The 11,635-nt window shown below is 54.1% G+C and overlaps 1 gene segment (V, D, J or C); it reads right to left on the reverse strand.

Moving 5' to 3' along the window:
• Positions 1-10,449: 10,449 nt before the first annotated feature.
• On the reverse strand, positions 10,450-11,388 carry LOC142091694 (Ig heavy chain V region 914-like). The segment is given in 2 exon segments: positions 10,450-10,787; positions 11,233-11,388. Coding segments are annotated over 2 exon segments (396 nt in total).
• Positions 11,389-11,635: the final 247 nt, after the last annotated feature.

The following is an 11,635-nucleotide window of genomic DNA, read 5'->3' on the forward strand; positions in this document are numbered from 1 at the left end:
CCTGTCGGGGTTAACCCACAACAGAAGGGAAAGGACCTCGCACCTGGAAGGAACAATCCCACGTACCAGTACGCGCTGGGGGCCGTAAAGCCCTAAGGCTCCTGGTGGAAACCAAGTCGAACGTGACCAGTAATGTGACCTTGTGGCTCTACTGGGTTTACATGGCAAGGTTTTGGAAGTAGCGTGGGCTGCACGAGTGGCCACTGTGAGAGGAGACCAGGTCTGCCCCCATGTCGGACACAGCTGATTCCAGCCAGCTCCAAAAAGGACCCACCACTGGCCAAAGCTGAGCCAATCAGCTAAGCCCATGGCACCTCTGTGAGAACATGTTTACAACAAGGTAAAAAATGCTGCACAACGGCTGCGAGAGAGAAAAGTAAGAAAAACTGTGAGATGGAAAGTCCCTGCAGACACCAAAGTCACTGAACAAGGAGGAGGTGCTCCAGGTGACAGAGCAGAGATTGCCCCGCAGCCTGTGGAGAAGACCATGGTGAAACAGGTTGTTCCCCTGCAGCCCATGGAAGCCTACGTCAGAGCAGATATCCACACTGCAGCCCGTGGAGGACCCCATGTTGCAGCAGTCAGATGTGCCCTGAAGGAGGCCGGTGCACGTAGAGAGCCCAGGCAGGAGCGGGTTTTCAGGCAGGAACTGCGACCCATTGGGAGGCCCATGCTGGAGCAGTCTGTTCCTGAAGGACCGTACTCTGGGGAGAGGCCCCACACTGGAGCAGTTCACGAAGGACTGTATAGTGTTGGAGGGACCCCAGACCAGAGCAGGGGATAGGCGTGAGGAGAAAGGAGTGGCAGGGACAAAGTGTTATGAACTGACCACTTCCCCCCTTCCCCATCTCCCTGCGCTGCTTGGGGCGGGGAGGAGGTGGAAAAGTTGGGAATGAAGGAGTGAAGTTCAGCAAGGGAAGAAGGAGGAATGGGGGACGATTTCTTACTTCTGTTGTTGTTTCTCATTACCCTACTCTGTTTTGGATTGGCAATGCATTAATTTCCGCCAAGTCTCTTCTCCTGTGATTTGTAAGCCATCTACCTGCCTTTATTTTGACTCATGAATTTTTAATCTTCTTTTCTCCCCCTGCTCCAGTGTGGAAGGGGAGTGAGAGAGCGGCTTGGTGGGCATCTGGCAGCCCCCCAAGGTTAACACCCCAGAGTGGCCAACGCAGCTAATGGTATCCTGGGCGGCACCAGGAGGAGTGTTGCCAGAAGGTCAAGGGAGGTGGTCCTTCCCACCTATTCAGCACCAGTGAGGCCACACCTGGAGTACTGTGTCCAGTTCTGGTCTCCCCTGTACTGGAAAGACATGGACATACTAAGATGAACCAAAGAAGGAGACTGAGGGGAGACCTTATCGCACTCTACAGCTACCTGAAAGGAGGTTGTAGCGAGGTGGGTGTTGGTCTCTTCTCCCAAGTAACAAGCGATATTACGAGAGGAAATGACCTCAAGTTGCGCCAAGGGAGCTTTAGATTGGACATTAGGAAAAATTTTTTTCCTGAAAGAGTGGTCAAGCATTGGAACAGGCTGCCCAGGGAAGTGTGGAGTCGCCATCCCTGGAAGTAGTTAAAAGACCTGTAGATGAGGTGCTTAGGGACATGGTTTAGTGGGCATGGTGGTGTTGGTTTGACGGTTGGACTCGATGATCTTAGAGGTCTTTTCCAACCTTAACGATTCTATGATTCAATGATTCTAAGGACCATTCAGATGATTAAGAAATGGCATCATGTCTCCTTTGATGAATAGCCGAATGAGCTGGGACTATTTGCCCTGGAGAAGAGAAGGCTTGGCAGGGGGTGAATCTCACCAATTTACAGAAATGTCTGGGGGGCCCACAGAGACAAGACACACGGTGTGGGAAAGACACCCATGCTAACCCCTCGCCCCACACTCCCCCACTCAGCTCCGCATGGCTCCTCTTTGCCCCCCTCCAGCCCTCGGCTCTCCCCTCCTGGCTCTCCCACACCACCTGGTTCCTGCCAGGCTGCAGGGTTGTCCCTCAGAGACCCCTTCAGGCCAGGCTGCACCGCCTGACCCCTTTCCCCCCAAACATCCAGGGGACAGGGGCAGTGTGGGCTGCCTGAATGCGGAGAGGGGGCACAGCACCAAAATGGTCTCTGTGCCCTGCTCTGCCCTGGCAGTTTGTAACCCAAACTATGTCGATAACACACCCATGTTTTCGCTATTGCTGAACAGTGCTTACACAGCGTCAGGGCCTTCTCTGTTTCTCACGTTGCCACCAGCTGTACAGCTGACCGCCACCGGCCAAAGGGATACTGCATTCCGCATGATGTCCTGCGAAGCAATACATCTGAGGGAGAGAAGGAGGAAAGGGGGATGTTTGGAGTTTGGCATCTGTCTTCCCAAGTGAACATTATGCGTGAGGAAGCCCTGCTTTCCTGGAAATGCCTAAACACCTGCTCGCCGATGGGAAGGAGGATTGTATTCCTTATTTCGCTTGGCTTGCATGTGCAGCTTTTGATTTACTTATTAAAATGTCTTTATCTCAGCACACAAGTCTTCTCTCTTATACCCTTCTGATTCTGTCCCCCATCCCACTGCCGAGGGAGAAAGCAAGTGGTTGTGTGTCCCCTGACGTTAAGGGGACAGACAGGTTATTTTAGGGATCCTTGGCAGAATGATGACAGCATTAAATCATAGTTACAATTAAAGCTTTATTTTCTTAACAGGACGTTATGATTAAAAGAGCACAGAATTCATGAGTAAAAACGGCACAGGATTTCTACCGGCAGAATCAATACAGTACAATCTCTAAGACGTGTCTTACAGAATTTATAATACCACTTACCTTAATCACCTAGATCCTAAAATAACTTACAATTTCTAAAGATCTGGATCCTCTGCAGATCAGGTCACACCTTATTACATGGTTTGCTGAATCAATATAACAACCACAATCTAGGCTCAAAGATCCTATAAAAGGATACAAGTTACTCAGCCGATCCTCGGAGGAAGCAGACAACCTTGGAGGCGTCCCTGGCCAGGGGAGGTCACGGGTCTCACTGTCCAGCAGCAGTTCCAGTCCATGTTCCCTTCTTAGGACTTGTAACTGCTCGATTTTATAGACGGTGCTCGGGGTGCTGTTATGCCTCCCTGTCCTCTGATGGGGTCATCAACAACACTTGGTTGGCCGTTGCCTGGAGCCTTTGAGGCCGGCAAGAGAGGGAGTAATCTCCTGGCACCCAGGAACTTTGAGGCCAGTAGGGAGGAGAGGAAGAAATCTGTGTGGTTTGTCTACGTGGTTCACAGGACCTTCAGGGCCTGATGACAACGGGAAAGGGAATGAATTCGTGACCCACTCAGTCAGAGAGAACGGCTGCTTTCCTTCTAAAATGCTGTTCGTTACGCTAACGACACTACCAGGGGTCGGGAGCAGGGGGTACCGGTCACAGTGGGGCTGAGCTGCCTATGGGGGTTCACCACAAGACAATGGAAAGTGCAAAGTCCTGCACCTGGGGAGGAAAAACCCCACGTACCAGTATACACTGGGGGCCATCCAGCTGGAAAGGTCCTAAGGCCTTTCCTTGGTGGACACCAAGTTGAACATGAGCCAGCAATGGGACCTCGCAGCTCTATTGGGTTTATGTGGCAAGGTTTTGGAAGCAGCGTGCACGAGTGGCCGCTGTGAGAGGAGACCAGGGCTGCCCCCGAGTCGGACACAGCTGATTCCAGCCAGCTCAACAAGGACCCACCGCTGGCCAAAGCTGAGCCAATCGGCTAAGCTGGTGACGCCTCTGTGATAACATACTGACAAAAAAGGTAAAAAATGCTGCACAGCGTTGTCGCGAATGAGTGGTTTGGAGGCCGCTCAAAGAATCACTGTTGACGGTATTAGCAGAAAGTGATTTTAATAGAAATTTATACAAGCGCGACTTAGCAGAGTTCAATGGCAAGGTTCACTCTATCACTTACTACACGGATGAAGCGTACAAAGGAAAAGAGCATGGAAAACTGAGAAGTCCTTGGCTAATGAAAACACTACTTAGCAACAACTACAACATGAGCGTGTTATCAACAGTCTTCTCATAGTAAATCCAAACCCCAGCACTAGGCCAGCTACTAGCAAGAAAATTACCTCTATCCCAGCCGAAGCCAGGGTATTGTGTTAGAACTGAGTTGGGATGATTTATACAGAGGCCGAGAACGAAAAGGTTAAGGGAGACCCTCCCGCTGAGTCACGAGGTTCAGAGAAGATCCGGCTGGATCTAATCTTAGTCTCAGACTTGGGCAACGGCTTATGTCTGATACAAAAAGGGTAAGGAGGCCCTCCTGTTGAGTCACGAGGTTCAGAGCAGACCCGACTGGGCCTAGCCCTAGTCCCAGACTTGGGCAACGGTGTATGTCTAAAGATTATATGTTTAGCAGCAGTCTAAGGTTCATTTACAATCTTAAGCTAGATCATAAGATTTTAGCAGACTGTATTTGCTAGCAGGTACTTTCATCAATACACACACACACGGATGCAAAGATGGATAAATATACAAAGATATATCTGTTAAAAATCCCCCTCGAGTTCAGCGAAATACTCACGTAAAATGTCTTGGCATTTCTCAACGGACAAAGCGTTGAGCCTCGAGGAGTATTGCAGCCCAGGTCCTGTGCCAACCGGCGACGGTCCTCCAAATATCACAAATCGAGAGTTTGCAAACTCTGAGGAGCGTTTCACTCAGAGGGAGTTTTGGGCACAACCCACTGCGGTCCAGGAGAGCTCAAAGGGTCTCACTTAGGACCACCATTTATAGGTGCACAGATGATTGACTTCAGTCATCTCTAAATTTCCATCCTGGCCACAGGCCAAGGCGGTAGTGACTAAAATTCTGAAGGTTTTGGTGTTGTTACAACTGAGCTACAACTCAAATAAGATGGCGCCTGGGACAGGCACTGGGAGTGCGTTCCCAGCCTCAGCCATGCAGAGTTTCCGATATGGTCAAGGAGCGCTCAACCGTCAGACTCCGTACACCAAGGCCGAGGTTTCATGGGAATTTCTGAGATCAACGAGCGGCCCAGGGGAATGGGGGGGAAGGTGCACCACCACAAGCATCTGTGAGAGAGAAAAGTAAGAAAAACAGTGAGATAAAAACCCCTGCAGACACCAAGGTCAGTGAAGAAGGAGGGGAAGGACGTGCTCCAGGCGCCAGAGCAGAGATTCTCCTGCAGCCCATGGAGAAGACCATGGTGAAACAGGTTGTCCCCCTGCAGCCCATGGAAGCCTACGTCAGGGCAGATATCCACACTGCAGCCCGTGGAGGACCCCACACCACAGCAGTCAGATGTGCCCTGAAGGAGGCTGGTGCACGTAGAGAGCCCAGGCAGGAGCAGGTTTTCAGGAAGGAACTGCGGCCCTTGAGTGGTCCACATTGGAGCAGTCTGTTCCTGAAGGACTGTACTCTGGGGAGGGCTCCCACGCTGGAGCAGGCCATGAAGGACTGTACACCATGGGAGGGACCCCACGCCAGAGCAGGGAAAAACCTCTGAGGAGGAAGGAGTGGCAGAGACGTGAAGTGTTACAAACTGACCACAAACCTCCTTCCCCATCTCCCTGTGTGGTTTGGGGTGTGGAGGAGGTAGAAGATTCAAGAATGAAGGAGTGAAGTTGAGCCTGGGAAGAAGGGGGGCGGGGGAGGCTTTGTGGTTGTTTCTCATTATCCTACTCTATTTTTCATTGGAATTACATTCATTTTTCCCAAGTCTGTTTTGCCTGTGATTGGTAAGTGGTCTACCTGTCTTTAGTTGGATTCATGAATTTTTAATTGTATTTCCTCCCAATGTCCCACTGAGGAAGGGGAGTGAGAGAGCTGCTTGGTGGGCATCTGGCAGCCCCCCAAGGTTAACACACCAGAGTGGCCAGCGCAGCTAATGGTATCCTGGCAGCACCAGCAGGAGTTTTCCCAGCAGGTTGAGGGAGGTGGTCCTTCCTCTATGTTCGACACCGGTAAAGCTTCACCTGTAGTACTGTGTCCAGTTCTGGCCTCCCCAGTACAAGAGAGATTTGGACGTACTTGGGAGAGTCCAGCAAAGGACCATGAAGATGACGAAGGGGCTGGAGCATCTCTCCTGTAAAAAAGGCTGTGAGAGCTGGGACTGTTTACTCCAGAGAAATGAAAGCTGGTGATGGATCTCATAAATGTACAGAAACACCTGAAAAGAGAGGGCAAAGAAGATGCAGCCAGGCATGAAGTCACGTGAAGCAATAAACCTAGGGGAAAGAAGGAGGAAAGAGGGATATTCGGAGTCATGACTTTTGTCTTTCCCAAGTAACCGTTATGCGTGATGAAGGCCGGCTTTCCTAGAAATGCCTAAACATCTGCCTGCCAATGGGAAGTCAGGAATGAATTCCTTATGTTGCTTGGTTTGTGCACGCAGCTTTTGCTTTACTTCTTACACTCTCTTTATCTCAACACACAAGTTTTCTCACTTTTACCCTTCTGATTCTCTCTCCCACCCCACTAAGCAAGCAGCTGTGTGGGGCTCAGCCGCCTACCGGGCTTAGGGACGGTAGGCTGCCCACAACCTTGTCCTCTTCAGTTTTGAATATCTCCAAGAATGGAGACTACACAGCCTCAGGTATTTACACACACTGACAAATCTACCCACAGGATTTTCTCCTCTGGATGCAGTAGTCCACAGTCTCACCAGTGCTGAGCTCAAGAGCAGCTCATCCCAATGAGCAAGGAGTCAGGTAAAAATGCCAGGAGCCTGCACGGATAAGCAAGGCTAGGGAAAATGCGGGCCCACTGCTGAATGGGATAGGGGACGTGGTGACACAGGACATGGAAAAGGGCTGAGGTACTGAATGCCTTATTCGCCTCAGTCTTTACGAACAAAACCGTCCTTCAGGACTCCCAGGTCCCAGAGTCCAGGGGGAAAGGCTGGAGCAAGCAAGATGTACCCTTTCACAGCCCATGTCACTCAGCACTTATCTAGTCCATCATGAGTGGCTTTGTCTACACTGTTTCCAGCGCAGTGGGAAGTCCGGGCTGAGCGCGTAACTCAATTCAGAATACACAACATCCACTCTTTCCTCATCCACCAAGACCCGTTGTCTTATTGTAGAGGGCTTTAAATTTGGTTAAGGCCCATTTCCACTTCACAAAGCCATGCTGACTGTCAGTGAGGAAGGAGGGGGAGGAGGTGCTCCAGGAGCCACAACAGAGATTCCCCTGCTGCCCCTGTTAAAGACCACGGTGATGCAGGTTGTTCGTCTGCAGCCCACGGAGGTCCACGGTGGAGGAGATACGAACCTACAGCCCAAGGAGGACCCCACGCCGAACCAAGGGGATGTGACCTGAAGCAAGATGTCACCCTGTGGAGAGCTCACGCTGGAGCAGGCTCCTGACAGGAATCATGGTCCCGTGGAGAGACGAGCCCACGCTGGAGAAGGCTTTCTAGCAGGACCGGTGCTCCGCAGGGGACTCATGCTGGAGCAGTCTCTTCCTGAAGGACTGCACCCCGTGCAAAGGACCCATGCTGGGGGATTTTGTGAAGAACTGCAGCCCACGAGAAGGATCCACACTGGAGAAGTTCATGAAGAACTGTGCCCCATGGCTGGGAGCCCACGCTGGAACAGGCAAAGAGCATGAGGAGGAAGGGGCGGCAGAGACGAAGTGTTATAAACTGACCACAACTCCCATTCCCCATCCCCCTCTGCCACTCGGGAGGAGGAAGGCAGAGAAGTCGGGAGTGAAGTTGAGCCCGGGAAGAAGGAAAGGGGAAAGGCAAGGTGTTTTTAGATTTGTCCTTATTTCTTATTATCCTACTCTGATTTTGTTGGCTGCAAAGCAAATCCAGACATTGGCACCTGCAGCTGTCAGACTGCAAGCAGCTGCCTTAGCAGCAATGGCCAGCGTGCAGACCACGGGATGCGGGGCTGGCAGGGGCGCCTGCCAGAGCACGTGGCCCACATAATAGTGCACAGCCTCCTTACATCAAAGGAGGCAACTGGCTGCTATGAAGCAAGAACGGCCAAATTGTCAAAGTCACAACTGCCCCGTACCTCCAGCATTTGGAAAATACCAGCCCTGCTAGGCCAAGGCTTTCCGCCAACACAGCTGCAACACCGGGAGTCCAAGGGACTGGTAGGGCTCCGTGGACACACACTACAGGTGAGCAATTGTCCTCCGGGTGACACTGGCAAGAAGACTGTGGGCGCATGCATTAATTATTCCATGGGTAGACCCTTCTACATCTACTTATACCATCAACATTGAAGAATGTTGGGAATGGGCCGTGGCTATATGGGTGTCTTTGCGTAAACTGCCACGGATATCCCATGGACACCCTCAGCCTCTTTTGTCCTCTGCACATCAGAAGACATGTCCCTGAAAAGCCCCACAGGATGAAGTAACATCCCACGAAATGGGAAAACTACTCTTGCAGTCTACCAGCTGTCCATGAACCGCAGAGTAACGTTCATCTAGAGATAGTGGGACTTCACACATATTACACACAGTGACCTCGTGGGACCACAACAGAACCATTACATATTGAGAGAATAGTACCATTAATAGGACCATACAATCATGGAATCATAGAATCATACAATGTCTCAAGTTGGAAGGGACCCATAAGGATCATTGAGTCCAACTCCCTGCTCCTTGCAGGACTACCTAAAACTGAACCCTATGACTAAAAGCATCGTCCAGATGCTCCTGGAACTTTGACAGCCTTGGTGCCCTGGCCACTCCCCTGAGGAGCTCAGTGAACGACCACCCTCACAGGGAAGAACCTTTTCCTAATGTCCAATCCAAACTTCCCCTGATGCAGCTTCATTCCATTTCCTCGTGTCCTATCGCTGGTCACCAGAAAGAGGAGATCAGCACCTCCCCCTCTGCTGCCCCCCTTGAGGAAGCTGTAGACTGCAACGAGGTCACCCCTCAGCCTTCTCTTCTCCAAGCTGAACAAGCCCAGTGACCTCAGCCGCTCCTCCTAATCTTGCCCTTGAGGCCTTTCACCATCTCGGTCATCCTCCTCTGGACACACTCTAATAGTTTAATGTCCTTCTTCTATTGAGGTGCCCAAAACTGCACACAGTACTCGAGGTGGGGCCGCACCAGTGCACTGCAGAGTGGGACAATCACCTCCCTCGACCGGTGAGCTATGCTGTGCTTGATGCACCCCAGGACACGGTTGGCTCTTTTGGCTGCCAGGGCACACTCTTGACTCATATTCAACTTGCCATCAACCCAAACACCCACATCGCTTTCCGCGCTGCTGCTCTCCAGCCTCTCGTTCCCCAATTTGTGCGTATAACCAGGATTACCACATCCCAGGTGGAGAATCCGCCACTCGCTCTTGTTACATTTCATAGGGTTGGTGACTGCCCAGCTCTCCAGTCTATCCAGATCTCTCTGTAAGGCCTCTCTGCCCTTGAGGGAGTCCACAGCTCCTCCTAGTTTAGTATCGTCGGCAAACTTACTTAATGTACATTCGAGTCCTGCATCCAGATCATTTATAAAAACATTAAAGAGCACTGGCTCTAAAATTGAGCCTGGGGGAACCCCGCTGGTGACTGCCCGCCAGCCTGCTGGAACCCCACTGACTATAACTCTTTGAGCCCAACCCGTCACCCAGTGGTTCACCCAACGTATTATGGACTTGCCTAGCTGTGTGCTAGGCATTTTGTCCAGAAGCACCCTCTGAGAGACAGCATCAAAAGCTTTGCTAACATCCAACAAAACCCCACATCTACCAGCTTCCCTTGGTCAACTAGATGGGTGGCCTTGTCATAAGAGGACATTAAGTTAGTTAAGCAGGACTTTCCCCTCAAGGACCCATGCTGGCTATGACCAATGAGTGCGTTGTCTCTCAAGTATTTGTCAGTAACTCCCAGAATAATCTTCCCCATAATTTTACCAGGCACTGAAGTGAGACTCACAGGCCTGTAATTACCAGGGTCTTCCTTCTTTCCCTTCTTGAAAACTGGGATATTTGCCAGCCTCCAGTCGTCTGGCACCCCTCCAGACTCCCAAGACCATTGAAAAAGAACGGAGAGACGTCCTGGGATAACATCAGCCAGCTCTTTCAGTACCCTGGGATGAATCCCACCGGACCCCATAGATTTATGCACATCCAGCTGGAGCAATGCACATGAAATGTTATGAACAGACACCAAACTCCATTTCACATTGGACCCTGTGCTTCTCGGGGAGCGGAAGGGAATGAAGGAGTGAAGTTGAGCCTGGAAAGGAGGGCAGAAAGGGTGGAAGGTTTCTGTAGGGTTGGGGTTTTTTTTCATTCTCACCATTCAACTCTATTTTAATTGGCCATAAATTAAAATTCCTGCAGTGTGCAGGAAAGGCCAGGAACTCCGGCAGTGGACAGTGATGGCCCCTCACTGCCTGGGGACAGCCCTGACACCCTACCCCAAGTACTCCCCCACCCCACAGCTTTCACACACTGTACCGGGGCCCCAGCAGGTTTGTGTTAAAGCTCAGCTGGATTTCCTGCCTCCGTGGCAACAGCACAGAAGTAGCGGGCAGAGTCCCGGGGGTGCAGGGCACGCAGGGACAGAGATGACTCGGACCGGGAATTGTCCCGGGACGCCGTGGCTCGACCCTCCACGGCTGCCCCGTACCGCTTTGCAGAACCCGCGGAGTTGATGTAGGACACCCACTCGAGTCTGCCATCGGCTGCCTGACGGTACCACAGAAGGCGATAAACCCCGAAGTCGAAGCCGGACGCCCGGCAGGAGAGGAGCACGGAGTCCCCCGGCGCTCGCAGCCCTCCGCCGGCCTCCACCAGGCTCCACTGCGCCCACACCCCTGCGGACGGAGAGCGCAGGCAGCCGGGCAGGGCGCGCCCGCGGCCCGAGGCCGTTCCCCCGCCGCCCCGGCGCCCCCCGCCCCGGCACAGCGACCGCCGCCGCCCCCCTCTCTCCCGGCCAAGCCCCGCGCCCGGGCCAATGCCCCGCCTGCCCTCCGCGGGCTGAGCCGCGCCTGCTCCCGGCGCTCCGGCCCGGCCCGCGCCCCGAAGGCCTCCCGCCCCCGCCGCCCTCGCCCCCGTCCCTCTCCCGCCCCCTCTCCCTCTCCCTCGCCCCCGTTCCCCGCTGCCCCGCGAAGGAAGCCGAGCGCCCGGCGACAGCGCGCCCGGCGCGGGAGCAGCCGCAGCCCCGGCGCACCGGGGCCCCGGGCCGGGCAGGGCCGCCCGCGGGCAGCCCCAGCCCCGGGCCCAGCCCCGCGCTCGCTGCCCTCCCCGCCCGGCTCTCACCTGCCGGCCCCGCGGCCAAGGACAAGGCCAGGAGCCACGGCCCCAGCCCGGGCGCCATCGTGCCCTGCCGCGCCGGGGCGGCCGGGGCCGAAGGGCCCGCAGGGAGCCGCAGAGGAGCCGAGCGGAGCCGCGCTCGGGCCTGCTCCTGCCCGCCCCGCCGGCTCGGCCCCTCGCCGGGGCAGCGCCGACGCCTCTGCCCGCCCCCGACACACCCGCCCCGCCCCGGCCCGGCCCGGCCCCTGCGGGGGAGGAGAAGGGGGGCGCAGGGAGGGACGCGGGGCCGGGCCGGAGGCAGCGGAGGAGCGCGGCGCCCCGGCAGACGAAGGCTCCTGGCCCGGCGCTCCCAGCGCGGCTCCGGCGCTGCCCGCCCTGTCGCCCTGCCGATCGGAGCCGGGGCGACCCC

The sequence above is a fragment of the Calonectris borealis genome, chromosome 22 (assembly GCF_964195595.1).
Source record: "Calonectris borealis chromosome 22, bCalBor7.hap1.2, whole genome shotgun sequence".
In the NCBI taxonomy this organism is placed as follows: Eukaryota; Metazoa; Chordata; class Aves; order Procellariiformes; family Procellariidae; genus Calonectris; species Calonectris borealis.